Source organism: Buceros rhinoceros, unplaced genomic scaffold, assembly GCF_000710305.1.
Source record: "Buceros rhinoceros silvestris isolate BGI_N320 unplaced genomic scaffold, ASM71030v1 scaffold11646, whole genome shotgun sequence".
NCBI lineage: Eukaryota > Metazoa > Chordata > Aves > Bucerotiformes > Bucerotidae > Buceros > Buceros rhinoceros.
Genome location: NW_010419376.1, coordinates 32,478 through 51,310, shown reverse-complemented (window position 1 = coordinate 51,310; position 18,833 = coordinate 32,478). Strand labels below are relative to the sequence as shown.

The following is an 18,833-nucleotide window of genomic DNA, read 5'->3' as shown; positions in this document are numbered from 1 at the left end:
GCAGGAATGAGACGTTTTGAGCTGAATTTATCAGAATTGGACTGCAACAGCTCATGAAATTCTGTTCAGCTTTTATTGCTATTTTGCAAAAGAGGATGGAGGTAGCTGGAAGGCTAACTATGGCGTGCAGGCACGGCTACATCGCTATGTGGAAGATCTTTAATCTCGGTGAATGAAGGAGTGCCGTTTATCACACTAAAACCTTTTCATGACTCATTAATAAACTTTCTCTTATCTAATTGCAGTGCTTTAGTAGGATGCAGTATAACCTCAGCATGCTATTAAAGAAAAATTAGATTTTCTTGTCATGAAAAATGCAAAGTTACTCATTGAAAAGCTTATAATTCCAGTAGCAAATGAGCCATGAAATGCATTGCCAAAAATACGGCGCCCAAAAATACTGGCGGTAAATATTTTATCTTGGTGCTAATTAAGACCTTGAATTTTAAACTGAGCATTCTAAATTTTCACAATAATAAAATTAACCTAATGATGCCAATGTAGCCTTAGTAACATGCGCTGTTATTCTGGCTGGATTCTGAACTCGACTTGCACATTGCTGATGGTGGAGGATGTTCATAGCTGTAGCAGTAAGCAAAAATTTCCTCTTGTCTTCATAGTGCCTTTTTATTTACTTGGAAATTGATTTAGAACCTGAAGAGCAAATAATAGCAAGCTTGTGGTTTCATGAACTGAAAGGAAAAGAGTCTAATGTAAGACAAAACCCTTCAATTATATCTCTTTTGTTTGGGTTTTTTTGGTCGTTTGTTGTTTTGTTCCCCCTCCCCTCCCCACACCCGCCCTTGGTTTCTTAATTGGACTTTCCTTTAACAGGGGCTGTTTAATTAGCATCAGATCTTTTAATATAAATGTGGAAAATGTGGTGGTTTGGCTTCTGGTTTTATTTCATTGGTTTTCTTTTATTTTTTCAGATCCGCTCTTGTAGTATAGCTAGTGTACCCTTAATCAGGTGCCTTTTCAGTCCCAGGTGTTGAAGGGTAAACACTTGTAACATCCTGTGAAGCTTAGTAGGTGTGATTTTTTTAAAAAAAGAAAAAACAACAAAAAAACAAACAGAAAAGCTCAGCTCGCAAGAGCATTTTTATGAAGGAAGTGATGTTTTTGCACTTAGCTGTACTTCTGTAGCCGGTTTAGGTTGTGCTTAAATACTGGCGACGATGCAAGCTGTTAGCTGCGTGTCCGTACAGCATCCAACAGCTGTCCTGAAGGCGTTTCAGAGGGTCTTCTCTGGGGGTGCCTCTGCAGTTTGATGTTCCCTCTAGTGTCTGAGGGCTGGAAATGCTGAGTCTAATCTTCGTCAAGTCACTGTTAAATGACCAAACGCACTCTCTAGTAACTCCTTGAAAGCCAAGGACAGGGCTTTATGTTGGGAAAGTCAAAGGAAGGGAATGTGGGGGCTTGGCTTTAGTTTCAGTGGATGTAATTGCTGCATTATCAGCTGACTTTGTCCGTGTGCTCTGCTTTGGATGACCTTTGGAGTGTAGGACCTGAGTCCAAATGGCTTCTGTGCCATCACATCACAGTTCTACTTGCTTCTATGGGCAGACCAAGTGGGGAGCCTTTCTAAGCCGAATTTGATTTCAGTGCTGCTTAGATAACTATCTCTCAAGCTATTTATTGGTTTCATCAACACAGTAAATTGTGTCTCAAGTCTCCTAAAGAAGTACTTACAGAGATTTCTGTGGCTGATTAATTGCAACAGTTTGCTAGATAAGAATAAAGACAAATGATTATTTAAACCCGCTTATGTACCATGACTCTTTCTTCCTTGGTTGTGGTAGAGTGCCAGCTGATGAAGACAGAACGACCTAAACCAAACACATTTATCATTAGATGCCTCCAGTGGACCACAGTAATTGAAAGAACATTTCATGTGGAGACTCCAGAGGAGCGGTATGTTTCATTCATATTTAATACATAAACTACTTGCAAAAGCAGATGCAAGTGTTCAGCATTAATAGCGAGTCCTTTGCTGAAGCTCTTATTTGTCAGATGATGTACATCTAGACCGAAAAGCTGCAAATAATTTCTGAGTGCCTCGGTTTCAGCGCGTGTTCCAGTATAAAAGGTACATGAAAGGGGGTTTCAGAGAGTGGATTTTGAGTCATATTTGCAGATGAAGTGTTGCTAGGTTGGGTATCCGGAACGGACAGGTGCAGGTGTGTGGCAGCACACAGGTAGTTATTTCTGGAAACAGGGTTCATTTCTCACTGGAAATGTTGTGGTATGTGAAATGAAAGGTTTCTGACCTGGGAGTTTCTGGAAGGATGAGCACAAGTGAAGCAGAGATTCAGGCAAAGCTGAGTTGTATCAAAACACTGACCTTTTAAAGTCGTTTTAGACACCGTGTTTTTAAAGGAAAAAAGTTAGTTGTATCATTGCTGATTGCTAATGTTTTATGCAAATTAGATAATAAAAGTGATAGTTATCTGCTGCAGGTGCAGATTTCTGTTTCAGCTGTTAGGGAACAAAGCTAAGAGCATGCATCCTGTGCTCTCATCATTGGAGAATTGATCTCTTACCTCCTGAGACAACAGTTTTCCAGCACAGCTATTCTACAACTACAGACTATTTAAATATTTACTTGCTCTTCAGGAACTGAACTTAAATTATTCCAGTACCATTGCCCTAAGGGAAGGGGTATTTTAAAACTGTTGTCCTCCCTAGACATGATTCTGGCACGTGTTTATTTTTAAGATCAGCAAATTCTACTAATATTCTTTGCTTTTCTTTTTCATAGCCTTTGCGTACAGTGATTTAGAGAATGTTCCTCTTTATTGCTTTTGATTCTATTACAATGATCAGAAGAAAGTAAAATCAAATTAAAAGCAAGGAAAAAGAAACAAGTCCTTGTTTCTTTTAGTAGCTTTGTGGTCAGTGACCCTAAAGGGAGTGAATAACAGTTTCCACTTGGGGGAAGATTGTGTTTCAGTCTTGTTTTGTTCCCTCCTAGCCAATTAAGTCAGCTTTGTGACACTTCAGGGCTCGGAGTGTTAGTCACCTCTGTTGTGTACACTTGAGACAGAAAAGCTGAGGGTGAAATTCTGGTCTCCTAGAAATCAAAGATGCTTACTTCAGGAGACCCAGGATCTCACAAAGTCAGTAACAAATCTTAAAAGATGTGGGAAGGTAGATGTGCCTTTAGCTTTCTCTGTGCCTTTAAAACAAATATAGGTTTTTGAGAAAGAGGGAAAGATAAAAGTGCAGAAGAAAATGTTTCTTTTGTAACTGTGTTCTGGATATGAAAAATGACTAGTAAATGAAGGGATGTCTCTGTGATGGGAGTATAGGGAGAATGTTCAGAATGTTTAACATTAGCTTGCTTCCCCAGACAGAGCTTGATAGTGCATGCTCAGACAAAATCCAAAACAAAAAATGCATGGGGCAGGAAGATCTTAGGTGTATTTGGTGCAGTTTTTATTAGAATCTTATGTTGGGTACTTTTTCCCATGGTCTTTGCTTCTGGGGAAAGATCTGCCTATTGCATCCATCACAAACTGAAATACACGTGTTCAGATATGATTTTTTTTTTTATTAATTTCACAGAAGCAGTGAAAAATACGACATTGATTATAGGATGGTGTGACTTAACCACAGATTGTGCACAGAGTTGCTTAGCACTGGCTACTTCTGTTCCTGCCATAGCAGCAAAGTATTTTACCTGGGATGTACTTGGGAGACTCTTTTCATGGGCACCCCGTTGTTGTGGGGAAGGAGCTTGTGTGCCCTTGTGAGGGTGAGAGCTGTGCTGGTGGTGGCATGTGCCTCCGGTGGGGTCTCCCAAGCCAGACAGGTCTCAACTGAAGGGTCAGACAAGTGTGTCCACGGGCAGGATGGGCTCAGTAGCTCTGACTCCAAACCCGGGCAGATGGAGCTCGTTTAGCCTTGTAAGGCATCCATCTCTAACCAAACCTATGACCTGAGGACTTCGCTGTCACCGTCCAAGCTCGCTAGGCCCTGGCAGATGAACCTCAGGTGTAAAGGGTGGGGCCAGTTCCGCGCATGCTGCGCCTCACCTAAAAAATCCACCACGCAGGCCCCAAGAGTGCACTCACATTTGCAAGTGGCAGTAAGCGTGGGGAAAACCCTTCCCAAATCTTTGTTTGTGAAGCCAAGCCATGGTGATGGTGATGATGGTGATGATGATTCTTGTGTAGCATTAGAAATCCCTATCTTACTTGCCATTTCACAGCGTTGGACAAAGAAACACAGTTTTACAAATGACAGATAGGTGTCATATGGGAATTGAAATATTCAGCCTTCCAGAGGATGATCAAAACATTTTGAGTTTTATGAACCGCTTGTGGTTCACAAAGATTTTGTGTTACAGTTCATTGGGATACTAAATCTAATTTTAATTGAAACTACTTGCTACCCTAAGCTTAGGCTTAGCCAGTGCCCAGAAGAATCACAGAATCGTTTTGGTTGGAAGAGACCAAGAGATCTTAAAGATCATCAAGTCCAACCATTAACTCAGCACTGCCAGGTCACCACCAAGCCATGTACCTAAGCATCACACCTGTATGGTGCTTTAATTCTCCAGGGATGGGGACTCCACCGCTTGCTTGGGTGACCTGTAGTCACACAGCCAAAGGCTACTGCAGCCTTGCTTGGGGAAAAAATTTAAGATGCTCACAAGAGTAAAATGCCTCTGTGTTCTTCCATGGAGCTGGCTGAGAAGACTTACTGCTAATTGTTCAATACAGCTGGTGCCAGGACCTCAAGAATCATTCCGGTTATCAGCTAACCGCTGTGTTCTCTACAGATAGAAGAGACAGTAAAACACGGTAAATTCACAGAGCCCACTGACCATCTCTTCAGCTCCCGTACGCCTTAAAGCCTGTCCCAAAACTCTGTAAGCCCTTACGAGTTGCATGCTTTATGTTCAATAAATTCGCAGTGAATTGAAGGCCAAGACCTTTCACTTCAGTAGTTTCCAAAGGTGTGAAATTTCCCAAAGGACACTGGAGTGGGAGTGGTCTCCGTGGGAGTCAAAGGGATCAGTATTAGAGCACCTATTGCTGAAACGGCTGTGGAAACTTTATTGTAACCAAGACCTGGGCCTAAGATAAAATGTCGCCGCTTTTGTTGTCATTCTGCTAAAATTTAGACAGCAATTGCTGTACTTCTGCTGTCATCTTTACAACAGAGGAATAAATTAAGTATCCAGGGTTTTAATACCTTCTTCTAGAACATCCCTTGCCATTAAAATTCGGGGTATGCGTGCAAAGAGGTGGCATAGTGCCCCCAGCAGTTGGATATGTGTGTTCCAGTGTATCACAGGAATGGAGAAGCTGTGTTTAATTGCTTTGTGCTGCGTGGGAGCCTTTTGCTTTTTGGTTTTGGCAAGTCTGGTTTTGTTATGTAAATCTCTGTATCACCAGGTCATATCTTGAGCTGCTGACTGAATGCTTATTAGAAATGCTGTTGTCTGAAGAGCCTTCTATTGTATCCAGACTGGGAGGAATTCAGTTGTCTCTTGTTTCTAGTGCAATTAATAAAGATATATGTTAAAAGTGCTCTTAAATATGCATTTTTACTGTGTATGTTGCATTGATTTCTCAGAGAGCGTTAGCCGCTGTGTATTCCTCTAAAGTCACAAGTAACAAATCTCTTTGTTTATATTTTGCCAGGGAAGAATGGACAAAAGCTATCCAAACAGTAGCAGACAGCCTCAAGAAACAAGAGGAAGAGATGATGGATTTTAGATCTGGCTCTCCCAGTGATAATTCAGGTGCTGAAGAAATGGAAGTTTCTATGACAAAGCCAAAACACAAAGTGGTAAGTGAACGTAGCAGGAGTAACAGTATTTTTTCGGTCAAGAAGTAGCCATCAAGACACATCTATTCCCATAACAATTACGTAGTTACAGGTGCAGCTTCTGGAGGAAACAATTGTCTCAGCTGAGCAGGTACCTGGCAAAGCCTGTCTGGGTCCACCAGAGTTCTGAGTTCAGATGTCCTTACTGGATGGCTTTTAAGGCCAGCTCAGGTCTGGATTTGGTTTGCCTGTTTTCCTGTGGTACAGAGCCTCAAATCACAGCTCCTGCTGCACCATGTGACTGTGTAAACACTTTGCAGGCTGATGCAAAGACATTCCAGTGGATTTGCAGGATTTAGGGTGGGTCCAGTGGATTTAATTGCTCCAGATTAAGGGTTTAGGCTAACTCCCAGACAGCCGCTGCGGTGTCTGTCCATAGAGTTCTAGAGCCCGGGTTTTTGCATCAGGCACAACAGTGTCTGGAGGCACAGGGCCAGCTCAGCAACAGCCTTCCGTGAAAGGGGTACATGTCAGAAAAGATCTTTGCCCCGTGAAGCCCTGTTAGGTATCTGTCTTCAACTTCCCTTCACTTCTTTTTATCCCCTTGTGGTCTCCTGTTCAGATTCCATTTTTCAAAGTATTCCCACCTGCTCTTGTAAGAAGGAATGGATAAAATCTTCTCTCATGTGAATGCTGTGTCTGTGGATTGTACCAAGGTGCTTTTTGTGTCTGTATCTCACCATTGCCATCCCTACTTATGAATGTTAAGTTTGTTTCAGTTTTGGGAAAGCCGATGAAGTTTTTAAAGAAAAAGGAGAGCCATCCACCAGTGTTAGCCCTTTGTATGTGTGCCACCTTGTGTCATGTCAGTGGTTTTAGACTATGTGGGTGTCTACTCTACACGTTCCTCTGAATTGGAGCTGTCATCAGGCTTTTGTGTCCTTGACTGGACAGATACTGCTCTTGCTGAGCAGCTCTTCATAGAAACGCAAGAACCTCCTAATTCCTCAAACATATATGTTCTTCAGATATGCATCTTATCTTCACTAACATGCCCAAACTCTCTCTGGGCATGTTAGTGAAGATAACCAAAATGGATATTGGGGTCCTGGCATCAGCTGTATTGAACAATTAGCAGAAAGCCTCCTCAACCCGTTCTAGGGAAGAATATGGAGGCATTTTGCTTTTGGGAAGATCTTAAAATTCTTCCCTAACTGAGGCTGCAGTAGCCTTTGGCTGTGTAAGTTTTACTGTTGCCATATTGACAATGGTCATGGAAATGACAGTACAGGCTATCCTCAGCCTGCAACAGATTCTGATTTTTCTCCAACGTTTTTCCTAATGGCAAAAAAAGAGTGAATAGCTGGTCTGTGAGGTACTTGTTTTGTCTGAAGGTTTTGGTGCTGTTCAGTAAAGCACAAAAAAGTGGGTCCTCTGGAGAAGTGGGTAACATCAGAAGGAAGTTACGGATTTAATTCTTGGAATCAGAGCAACATGTGCCCTTTAGTGAGTGTCTGCACTGACAAAGTGGTCAGAATGTCTATGGGTTAATAATAACATGTTGAGTGGTATCTGAACAGTTGAATGTTGAGTCACGTGAAAGACTGTCCTGTTAATCGGAAGCTTATGGTTTCCCCTAAATAGTTTGATTGATTGCCTTTGGGAGTGCACTCATTCATTTTTATGGAAAATCATTTCTGCTCCTGAATTCTACTACCCAAAAGAATTACAAAGCCCCACATATGCAACAAATGCCGTGTATTCTCACATGAATGAGAAATGAGTCTGACAATGATATACTTGATGTTAATTCATGTAATTCAGTTCTCTTTTTTATCTGTATTGTTAACAGACCATGAATGAGTTTGAATACCTTAAACTACTGGGAAAAGGCACTTTTGGAAAGGTCATTTTAGTTAAAGAAAAAGCAACGGGACGGTATTATGCCATGAAAATTCTGAAGAAGGAAGTTATTGTAGCAAAGGTGAGTAGATGGAAGACTTGGGAATGTGGTTTAGCCTTGATACAGCCTTTGGGAAAGTCACATCCCGGGTTCTCGTGAGTCCCTGTAAACAATCGCTCCATTAGTGTTTGAAATGGACCCTTCATCTGGGGAACGAGCTCGCTGATATCCTTTTGCTTGTGTTTCAGGATGAAGTAGCGCACACGCTGACAGAAAACCGTGTTTTACAGAACTCACGGCATCCATTCTTAACAGTAAGCATTTTTCCCACTGCTGAGCATAACAACTGTGTGACACTAAGGCTTTTTTTTGTTATTTATATAATTCATCTGAGATCTATGTTCAGAGTGGCTGTGTATTTTTGTACCCTTCCATTTTTGGGAAGCACAAATTAAAATGCTTTTTTAAGCCTTCTGGTTCTTGCAAAGCAGGTCCTCAGTAGTACCGCTTGTGTTTCAGGGTGTGGTTTGACTTTATGGCTCACCCATTTCATGACTTGCTGTCTCTCAGAGAAGTTATCTGCTTTCCTTGTCCTCCAAATGCTTGGTCTTCTCTTTGTAGTAGAGATCAGGATGACCTGATCTTGTGAACAAACAAGTTCAAGAAGATACAGTGGGGGAGAAAACCCTTTAATTTTGCATTTCTTGGTTGTTTATTTAAGTTCCCAGAAGCAACGCGCTATGGAATCAGAGCGCTGGTGATTCTGGCCAAAGGATTGTGGTGGGAGCATGTGGGAAGGGACAGGGAAGAGCAGGACTGCACTTTATCCGCTGCTTTTCTTTTTAATTGGTTTAGCTGTAAAATCAAACCATATTCTCAGTTTAGACCTCCAGGGCCAGCACTCTTTCTGGGTTGAGTTCAGATACCTAAGTTCCATCTCAAGATTTTGTTTCTATTATTTATTACAAGTTGGCTCTGAACTGTTTCTAACTGCTTAAGCCCTGTTTAGGATCCTGGTTGTTTCCTTTGTCCAGGTACGCAAGGGCTTAGCTGGAATTTAGTGTTAAGCGTGGCCTCTGGAAGTAAATATTGGCTCTATTGAGTATAATCAGTAAATGTTTGTTGACATGTCTAGAACCCAACCCTCCCTTTCTCTGCAAAAATATGACTGGTTTAAAAAGACCACCCCTAGTAGTGAAGACGATGATATCATACATGGGATTTTCTGTTTAATGCTTTCATAAACCCAAATACCAAAACAAGGGCTGTCCTGAGAAGTCAGCTCCGAGACTCAGTTATGACCAAAAAACTTAAGACTGTGGCAGGCAAGTTGATGTTACTCTTGCCACAGGAATACATGTGGCAGGACTGTACAAAGGCACCTTGTGATGCTCCATGACACCCTTCAGCCAGTCTGTGAATTTGCTCACAAATTGATATTGACAGCATTGCTGCATCCTCTGGCAGGCTGTCAACGGGGAGCGGTTGCAGGCAGCAGGGCAGAGACCGGGGGCTAGTGTGTGTAAATATGTGTGTGTTTCGTGTAAGAGGGCTTGTAGCCAGTGTGGTAAAACCTTGTGCTCTGGGGTTTGGTTGTGGCTGCTTGTCTGTGAGCTGAAACTGGGGAGCTTGCAGCCTGAGGAGGAAGCTTCAGACCCACTGCTGGCACGTTTTGTATCACTGTTAATGGGCCAGAACTTTGTTTCACAGCATTATAGGTGTTACTGATAGCTTCTGCAAGGGGTTGTTTTAATGTTTTATTAAATTTATTTAATGAAATAAGTTAGCAGTGGATCAGTCCTCAGCTACAACAGCGAAGTGGAAGTATTATATAAGAACCAAGGACAGAAAGTTCATTAAAACAGAAAAATTTATGTCTGTCTATTAAAAATGCTTTTATACCTGTCAGTGTGATCTGTCTTCTAAGTTCTGGTTTAAATCTGTTTCAGGCTTTAAAGTATTCATTTCAGACACATGATCGCCTGTGTTTTGTTATGGAGTATGCTAATGGAGGGGAGGTAAGCAAAATGTAATAATGTTTAATACTTGAGGATTTTCCTGTGTTACTCTGATTTTGCTTGACATTATTTAGCTAAGGCCCATGTGTGCAATTCTTACTAATCCAAGTTGTCCCAGTTAAACAGAGCCATTTGCAGGTTTAACTGATATTAAGAGCTAAGACTCTTAATTTTCTCTAACTCCATTTTTAGAGAATAGAGGGTTTGGATGTAGGTTTGTATTTTACATGACAGCAACATAGTGCAATCTGACATTTAGTAATTCAAGAAGGCAAGGTTGCTTTCTAGGTGCTATATTCAGACAACTTTTAACGCTTTCTAGTGAATATCGTGAGCTCGTGTGACTTTGGAGAACTAGAAAAACCGAACTACTGTTAGGCACTCAAGAAGGAAAAGGTGGTTATTGATGTGTCTCTAAATCATGCATTAAGCTATAGTGTTAATATGTAATTGTAGCTCAATCAAAATGAGGTTTTATAATTTCCTGTATGTACAGGAATGTGTAGCACACAAACTGGTTGTGATAGAATTGTCCACTTGTCAAAAAGCACAGTAAATTAAACACTTTTGGGAACCCAGCTGGGGAAGGATGGGAAGGGGTTTTCTCTTAAGTAATATTGCATTCCTAGCAGGATGGCCTGCAAAGTGCAAAGCATAACTCAGAAACGTGCAAGCTAAAGGTAACAAATTATTGTTCTTGTAGCTGTTTTTCCATCTGTCAAGAGAGCGTGTGTTTTCTGAAGACCGGGCTCGGTTTTATGGAGCTGAGATTGTTTCAGCGCTGGATTACCTGCATTCAGAGAAGAATGTGGTTTACAGAGATTTGAAGGTAAACAGAAAAATAATTTTGTAGTCTTTTGGTGTTTGGAATGTTGGTTTTTGTTTTTTACAATGACAAAAGCAAATGAGCCTGAATATAAGAAAGCCTTTCCTGACTGAACTTTAACATACAGTTATTGCAGCTGTTGAACTTGACTTTACAGGATGTCTAAACACTTTTATAGTCTAAGAGGTTGAATAATACATTTATCAGGACCCTGGCAGTGTTTCAGAGAATATGAAGGGGTACTGAGCTACTTGGGTTGCATTTTCACTTGCCTGTTTATGTTCTGAGAGAAACCTTGCTGACTTTTCTGCGTGGTGGAACGTAATCCTGGGCTCTTCATCCCAGATCTTATCGGATAGATGCAAATTTATCCTGTGTGAATGTTGTGCTTCCTCACCACGAGCTGTGCAGCCACCTGCGTGCTTCCTCACCACATCGTACCTGCTTGCAGTTAGAAAATTGGATTGATTATTTGTTTGGTGAGCACTGAAGGGAAAGAAACAAAACCAACCAAACAAGAAATCATGGGGCAAATGAACTTGGGAAATTCTTGAGGAAAATGCGACAGCAGCATTATTTTTTCCCTGAGAAGTGTTTTCAGGAGGTGATGAGGGGATACTGGTAGCTCATTTAAGAGCAACCTAAAATGAAATATGCTGTGTAATGTTTTCAGGCTACATCAAAGTCATTTTGGGTTTCCTGCTGGGATTTTGTCTTCCATATCACCTCAATTCCTTTGACAGTGTACTGTATTTCGTATACAGTGGAAACTGTTCTGAAGTCTTGATACCTTTCTCAGAAATTAGTGACACAAGCTAGGATGAATACTGTGTGCTGAGTAAATAGGAAAAATTATTCTCATGTAAAGGGTCTCTTTGAAAGTGGTTCCTTTGCCTTGCATTTCAGTTGCTATCCTTTACTGGTGCAGAATAGTTCATAAAATCCTTTAGAGTAAAAGCCGGGATGAAGTTGTGTGAAGGGAAATACTTAATGTATTTTTAAAAGAACCTGTGTTCTATTGGTGATAATATTGTAGAAGCATAAATACAATGCCTATATCCTTCATTCGTTCTGTATATATGATCAGTTACCCAAAGACTGCAAATTAGTTACCTAACATTCCAAAAAGAACTAAGGAAAGTGATATAAATGTATATTTACATCATTATGTGCTTTGGCAGGTACTATGGTTCTGACCCCAATGAGAACAAGGTTGAAAAGCGATCTGCAGAAGTCTGTGTCACTCGTTGACTTGCTCAGGGGCAGTGTTTATGTTACACGTAATAATGTCTTTCCTTTGGATTTTTTTCTCAGTTGGAAAATCTTATGCTGGATAAAGATGGACACATAAAAATAACAGACTTTGGACTATGTAAAGAAGGCATCAAGGATGGAGCAACAATGAAGACTTTCTGTGGCACTCCAGAGTATCTTGCACCAGAGGTGTGTTTATGTTGGCTGTTGTTCTAAATTATCTTCTTAAATGCCATCCGTGATAGCAGTAGTGCTACAGAGTAGTTCCTGTGCTGTACCATGTTCATAGAGTAGCTACTGTATGTATCAACACATACTGAGCATCTTTTATTCATCATGTTCTGGGACATATCTTTGGCATGATGATACAAGATAATTTTCAGGCAGGGTAGTATTTTCCTTCCACTTCAGGGAAAGTTTACATTTTACTGGACCAGTGCTTGCTTCTTGTGTCAGAAATCTAATTTTAAAAGAACTCTCTTAAATCACTTCAAATACTGTGTGATGGATTGGTACTGCAGTTTGTTTGCTACATGTTGGTCTATTTGAAAGCTATTAAGAGGACTTCGCTTCAGAAGGAAAAGTATTGTCCAATTCTTTCACTCTCTGGAGACAGTATAAGGTGATGTGTTTTCAGACACAGGCTTTTTTTCTGCAGTATTTAGCATTGTATGCATTAAAAGTGCTGACTGTTTTGTGACTGTAAGAGCATGAGGTGTTTCTCAACGTTAATTTGAACTTTTTAGTTTCAGAGGAAATAAATCCAAGCGGGGGCTCTCAGTTCCCAAACTGTCTGTTTTGGGGATTTTTTGGTACTAATTTTTGGGTGGTTTTTTTAATGTAAAATGCAAATGTGTGCTTGCAACTTCCATCTTGGAAATAATCCTTCGGAGAGTTGTGCAACACAGGTGGTGTTGTAGCTGTGAGTTAGTTATGGGCAGATCAAAAGTGAAATTGTGCGATAGAGGATATAAGTATACGTGGTATTTCACAGGCAGACACTAGTTTTCTCTGCCCACGCTCTGGGCTGTCTGGAAGCAGACTCGCAGTAGTAGGGCATCGCGCCTGAGCTAACACAGTGTGCCTCTAGAAGGGCTGGTTGCCTTGCGGTGCGTGCTTCGCTACCCGTGGCGTAAGACTTTCATCTGGCATAGAGCACAGGCAGAAGCAAGTCTTGGTCTGCTGGCAGATGGTGTATCACTGACAGCCAGGAAGTAGCCTTTCTCCAAGGTGGGAGACTTGGGCATTACAAAACTTTCTTGAGTTGAAGTATGCAGAAGTACAAAGTATGGAAAACCAAAGGGGAGGAGGAATATATCTACAGAGAGCTGATGTCTTTGCTGATCAACGCTTTTGCACTCGCCGCTTTCATAGCAGAGGCAGCATGCTGTTTGTTTTTTTTTTTGAACTCCCAGCTGCTTTCAAGGGCCTCCAGTCTCTTCATAATAATGAAGAACGTGGGCACCTGTCGAAGTAGCTTGCAGCAAGGAGGTGGAGCCAGTCTCATGATAGCTGCCAGCTCTCCATGGATCACCAGAAGTCTTCAGTGAATCTAAATTGGGGTCCGTGCACCACAATTTGAGATTTACTGATGCAGGGAGTAATTAGCAGAACTACAGAGTGTTTATTATTCATAAACATGGCTTTTATTTTAGCTTCCCACTTAAAATCAATTGCTGAACTTCAGTTTCTCATCAAAGATTTTGAGTAGACTAAAAATATTTATTGTTTTGGGTTTTGCTAAATTAGAATGTGGGGATTCCCTGTGCAGGCATTTTTTTTGGTTCTTTTTTTTTAATATATGTATTATTTGCTATTGCTTTCTTTTTGATATTTATTATGAGTTGGCACATCCAAAACCCTGAAGGACAAATCCTTTTGATTAACGCAGCTCTCTCCCGTATTTGCAAATCCTGTCTGTGAGTTGGTGAGTGTTAAGTTCTAGAGGCTTTTGTCATCTGGTCCATAGTATGCAAAAAATCTGGAAATGGTGCACGAGCGATATTCTGTGTGTTTAAGGTCATACATCCTTAAAAGCAGGGGTCTCGATGATCTTGATGATCTTGTCTGCATTTGTAACTTGAACCCGGCATAGCAGCATGTTTTTACAGTTGTTACATCGTTGTTTTTAGGTTCATACTGGAATCTCGTGCATGGATGACAGTGACTGAACCATGTCAACTTTGATGTGTCAGATGCCTCGATGGCTGTGATGTTTACAGCTGTTCAGCCTTCCCCTTCAAATACCATCTCACAGCAGTCTAGAACTGCTCATTAGAAAACGACAATTCTTTAATTTAAGTTAAATGACCTGGTTACTTTACTACTCCCCAGCTATCCTGTGTGTTGCAATAAATCATGGATGAGTGCAATACCTTTTTGGTTATGGTTTCATGCTAACACCGTTGCTCTGTTTTGGGCAGTTGCTAATATGAGTGTCTTCTCATCATGATAAAGAACTCTGAAGAAATAAGCATTTTATACTCAGTTTAGAATTAATGGAGGTAAAGGAAAGAGTTGTAGTTAGTAATCTGGATTCTAATACAGGGTATTCATATGCTTACTAAAGGAACATGTGAAGTATTTGCTGCATTTCAAAAGCACCTGAGACATACCCAACAAAGGCCTTTGTGGTTTTCTTTTTCTTTCAATCTCTCCTATTGCATCTTTTGCAGCAGTTTAAAAATCAGAGGCCCTGTGACTGTTTTATTTTAGGTAACCCAAGTGTAGGGGAGTGCGAACAGGAAGCGCTTATGGAACGAGGTGACTCAGAGAGCGTTAACTGCATTGTCACACAATATCTCCTGTGAGCTGAAGGGCCACGATGCCTCGGCAAGGACAGGGCCAGCTCCTGGAATCCTGTCCGGCCGGCAGCTGTGTCGGCCGTATACATATACGGGGCAGCTGCACAGCCAGCTGTCGTTTGGTGTGAATCATACGGCAGGGGATGCCGTAAATAGACCAACGTGGGGTAATCTAATACCTGGCAGCCTTTTGATTTTTACTGCAGGCCCCTTCCCTCATTCAGATAATTAAGGGAAATGATTAGTGAATAAAGAGAGGCAGAGCACAAACAGTTGTTATGTGTAGTAGTGTCTGGGTGCTTCTTTTTTGTGGTCAAAATCTTTATCAAGGTTTGTAAAAGGTTCAGACCCTGCTTCTGTTAAACTTGCACTGACTTTATTTGGCTTGCTCACCCTTTTAATTTTGGGTGTAAAGTATTCTGAATTGTAGCAATGTAAAGCTCACTCAGCCACTGTGCAATAGGAAAACACGGTGGTGGTGTGGTCATGGTTTGTGCTCGGAGCAAGAGTAAGCAGTTCAGCTTAGACCTGTGGAAAGACTAAAGATGACAAGTAAAACCTGAGGACAGGGTCTGGAACATGAGACTGTTGGCATCAGCTACAGACAACTGTGTAGGAGACACAAAGTCTGGAGAAGTCCTCATAACATCCACTCCACAAGCCACAAAACACTCCCTGCTCCCTTCAGCAGCCTTCAGTGCAGAAGATCAGAAATGCACTATGACAGGGCTTCTCTGGAGCAAGCAGGAGAGACGGAGGGCACTGCTGGGATCCTGAGTCCCTGCACCAGACAGGGCTTTGTTAGGTAGAAGTTCCCAGAGGAAGGGAAAAATGAACTGTGCTGAACTTCTTCCACTGTGAGACCTGGCAGAAGTCCACCTCACTGGCAGTTCCTGGGTTTGCATCCCTCTAAGCGGAGGCAGCAATGTTAGAGCTAGTAAAGCAAGTACCTTTGGATGGGGGCAGAAGGGAGGAGGGGAAACATTTCCAGATAATTTGGCTGCTGTTTTATGGCCTTACAGCCGGTCAAATGTTAGGAGTGGCATTCTGGCTCTTGGTGTTTAATGTAGATCAGTCATTTAGTGTTTGTGGGTGGTCTTTCAGGATGTGCAGAGCCACCCTTTGGGGGGTGCAGGTTGGTAGGAAGATGGTGGAGATGTTTGGATTGTCACTTGTGAAGTAAGGTTGACTGTCTTTTCTCCCCGTGTTGGCTCCTTGTTGTTTGGGGCTTTTCTGTAAAATTGGATCCCATTTGGGAAGAGTTTGTGATGAATAAGTGGGAATTTAACAGCTGGCTCTGTAACGTGAGAACAGTTCTCAGCCTTTGGACTTTCAGACTTGCTTGTGCTTGTCATGATCATAAAATGAGGGTAGATGGGAGGAAGCTACTGTAATGTACACGCTGCTTTCTTTCCCCTCTTCTGCTTGCCTAAGGTAGTGAATGTGGATGCCAGTTCTTTTCAAATGGACCTTCTGCAAATACTCCGCTGGTAGATTTGGCTGTGATGTGTGAAAAGATGAACTTGCTGGGGTAAATTTTGCCTCTCAAGTTCTGTGTTCATGCCTGGTTTGGGAATGCCTTTTAAAGCCTTTTTTTTTTTCTTTTTACTTTTCTGCAGGTGCTGGAAGATAATGACTATGGTCGTGCAGTGGACTGGTGGGGTTTAGGAGTTGTGATGTATGAGATGATGTGTGGCCGTCTCCCTTTCTACAATCAGGACCACGAAAAACTCTTTGAACTCATCCTTATGGAGGAGATTAGATTTCCACGCACTTTGTCACCGGAAGCAAAATCTCTCTTGTCAGGTTTGCTGAAGAAAGATCCTAAGCAAAGGTGAGACTCTTGCTGAATAGTTGCACTTTTAAGCACTTGTGCCCTCAGAAGTACTGAAAAAAAGTCTGTTAAAGGCTTCACAAAGAAGTTAATAATTGTGCTATGTAAAGACGTGTCTATGAAAGGGAACTATCGTCAAGACAGGTGACTTACAAGAGATTGTTTCTGTGTTGCCGTATGAAATGCCCATGTCGCCATCACTGGAAAAGGTACTGCACAAAGGGCTATTGCATGCACATGGGCCAGCCATATTTCTTTATTTAAAGTTGAGGAAGGTATTTCAGACAAATTGTAGTTTTGTTTCTAATCCATTCAAAATAATCATCCACCAAGATGCAGCAAGTGGACCCACTCATTTTTGTTTGAACTTTTGATGCGAGCTGATACATAGCAGTGTATAGCAGCGTGAAGCAGCTTTGGTGATCAGAAGGCTGAACTTCACAATACGATGGATGCCACTGATGCAGAACAGTAGTCTGGGACAAGGCAAGTTAGCCCTGCCTTTGGCCATAACGAATCCAATGACTGCGGTGGGTTATAAGCTGCTCTACGCTGAATGCTTTCACCTTCTGTCCCAGTTCAGGCTGCTGTCTGTTTTCTGAATTTTTGTTTAAATCTATCCCAGTGACAGAGCCTCCTGCTTTGGGCAGTAGGTGGTGGTGGTTGTGCGACGCTTGTAGTGGAATTGGTATCTATTTTTCCTGTTTTCTCTTTGGTTTTTTGGTTTTGCTGTTTTGGTTGGGTTTTTTGTTTTGTTTTTGCTATGCTGTATTATTTTAAAAGTAACCCTTGATTTTAAAAAAAGAAGAAATGAAAACAAAACCTCCCAAGCCCTTAATGGCTGACGAACAGAAAATAGAACAAGATCCAAAAAGGATGTTGACCTTCGCACAAAGATAAACATCAGTTTAAAATCCTGCCATCTTGTCAGCCCAGACATTATTAAAACAAATAATATTGTGACTCTGCCCCTGATCTCCTGTCCTGAAGCTTCCACAGTAAATGGGCCCAAAATAGGAAATCTTTCATGTGAGGTGCAAAGCAGAGTATTGCGGTTTGCTTTCTGATGTTTGTTTAGTCTGAGTGTGTGCACACAGCAAGAAAATGGGTTTTGCTATCATATGGATAGTTGTAGCAAGGATTTTTGTCATCACTGTAGGCTATTTCCATCACTACTTTTGATGGAAGATCCTGTTGAGAGGTCTTGTAATGCAAATCTGCAATTTGTACTATGAGAGGATTCAACTTCATGGTGACGTGGAGAACGCGAACAGTTGTAGTCGGGAACGTGACCAGCCTTGTACTAGGTGGCAACAGCTGCACACCCCTCCTGAACCCGGCGCCTGCAAGGGGACCTCCAGGAGAAGGCTGTGTCTTTGATTAGCAGACCCCCAGGCACTGTGCTCTGCGAGCGTGGTTGCACCCCCTGCCAACAGGATTCCTGCCCAGGGAAGCACTGGGTTAAATACAGTGGTGACCCTTTTGTAGCTTATTCAGGTGGGGCCTTTCAATCACTGGAAACACAAGCAGCATCTGCTGTAATTTGTTCTTAAAGGAGCATCTCTGATGAACCAAAATGCGATTTGTTTACAAACAAAGAACACCCACTTGTTTCTAATTACAAGGTCTTCCCAATGCCAATAATTACTCCACAATATGCTCATTTTATACAAATAGCCACTTCACATGTATCTTCTACAGGCTTGGAAGCAAAGTTGCTCTGATCTGTTGGACAGATGATTTTCATGCTGCTGATGGAAATAACTACAGACCAGACAAGTCTGTACACGTGCCCACAGGTTGCTAGTTACACTGGTGCTTCCCAAGGTTTTTGGATCATGGACCATTCTTAAAAACTGGTTTCTCACCAATCACCAGCTTTTTAACTAAAGTTGTGATTCTGCAAATCCCATGCTCTTCAGGGCGATCCAGGCAGTATGGACAACCGAGTTCGAAGCACTAGGGGTAGAAGCCCTGAGTCCTGGCCCTGTAGTTTTAGATAAGTTCTCTTTACTGTGTGGTCTGTGTGACTAGTGGACACTTGGCCTACTTAGGGGTTGACTCATAGTGTGTTCATGGAGTCATATTGAATAAAACCATCCAGATAACTACGAAAATACATTCAGTAAGAAGTTAAACAATGTATGGTAGTCTGGTTGACGTTAACCTGTTGATAATGATTTGGGGAAGCACTGTGTAATTCAGCTGACGTCACCTCCTCCACAAAGCCCAGTGGTGGACAGAAGGTGGTGTCACTAAGGTTGTCTTGGGGGGGAAACATCAGAATTGGCAGCATTTAGTAACTGCTGATGACCTTCAGAGTGGGATGAAGGAGACAGCCAAAAACCAAGAGATGTTGTCCCTTCCTCTAAAATCCTCAACCACCCCCCCCAAACACACAAAACACAACAAA

General features: G+C 41.8%; 1 protein-coding gene across 2 annotated transcripts in view; it reads left to right on the top strand.

Annotated features, from left to right (window-relative positions):
• The window catches only part of AKT1 (v-akt murine thymoma viral oncogene homolog 1), a 67,216-nt gene that overhangs the window by 36,828 nt on the left and 11,555 nt on the right, over window positions 1-18,833 (top strand). Inside the window, exons 3-10 of one of the 2 annotated variants that reach the window (XM_010138892.1) lie at window positions 1,803-1,914; window positions 5,655-5,802; window positions 7,634-7,765; window positions 7,933-7,998; window positions 9,634-9,702; window positions 10,406-10,531; window positions 11,843-11,971; window positions 16,206-16,420. In XM_010138892.1, the coding sequence (XP_010137194.1) occupies window positions 1,803-1,914; window positions 5,655-5,802; window positions 7,634-7,765; window positions 7,933-7,998; window positions 9,634-9,702; window positions 10,406-10,531; window positions 11,843-11,971; window positions 16,206-16,420 (997 nt within the window). The remainder of the gene's footprint in view (window positions 1-1,802; window positions 1,915-5,654; window positions 5,803-7,633; window positions 7,766-7,932; window positions 7,999-9,633; window positions 9,703-10,405; window positions 10,532-11,842; window positions 11,972-16,205; window positions 16,421-18,833) is intronic. The other variant, XM_010138893.1, reaches the window with a different exon arrangement.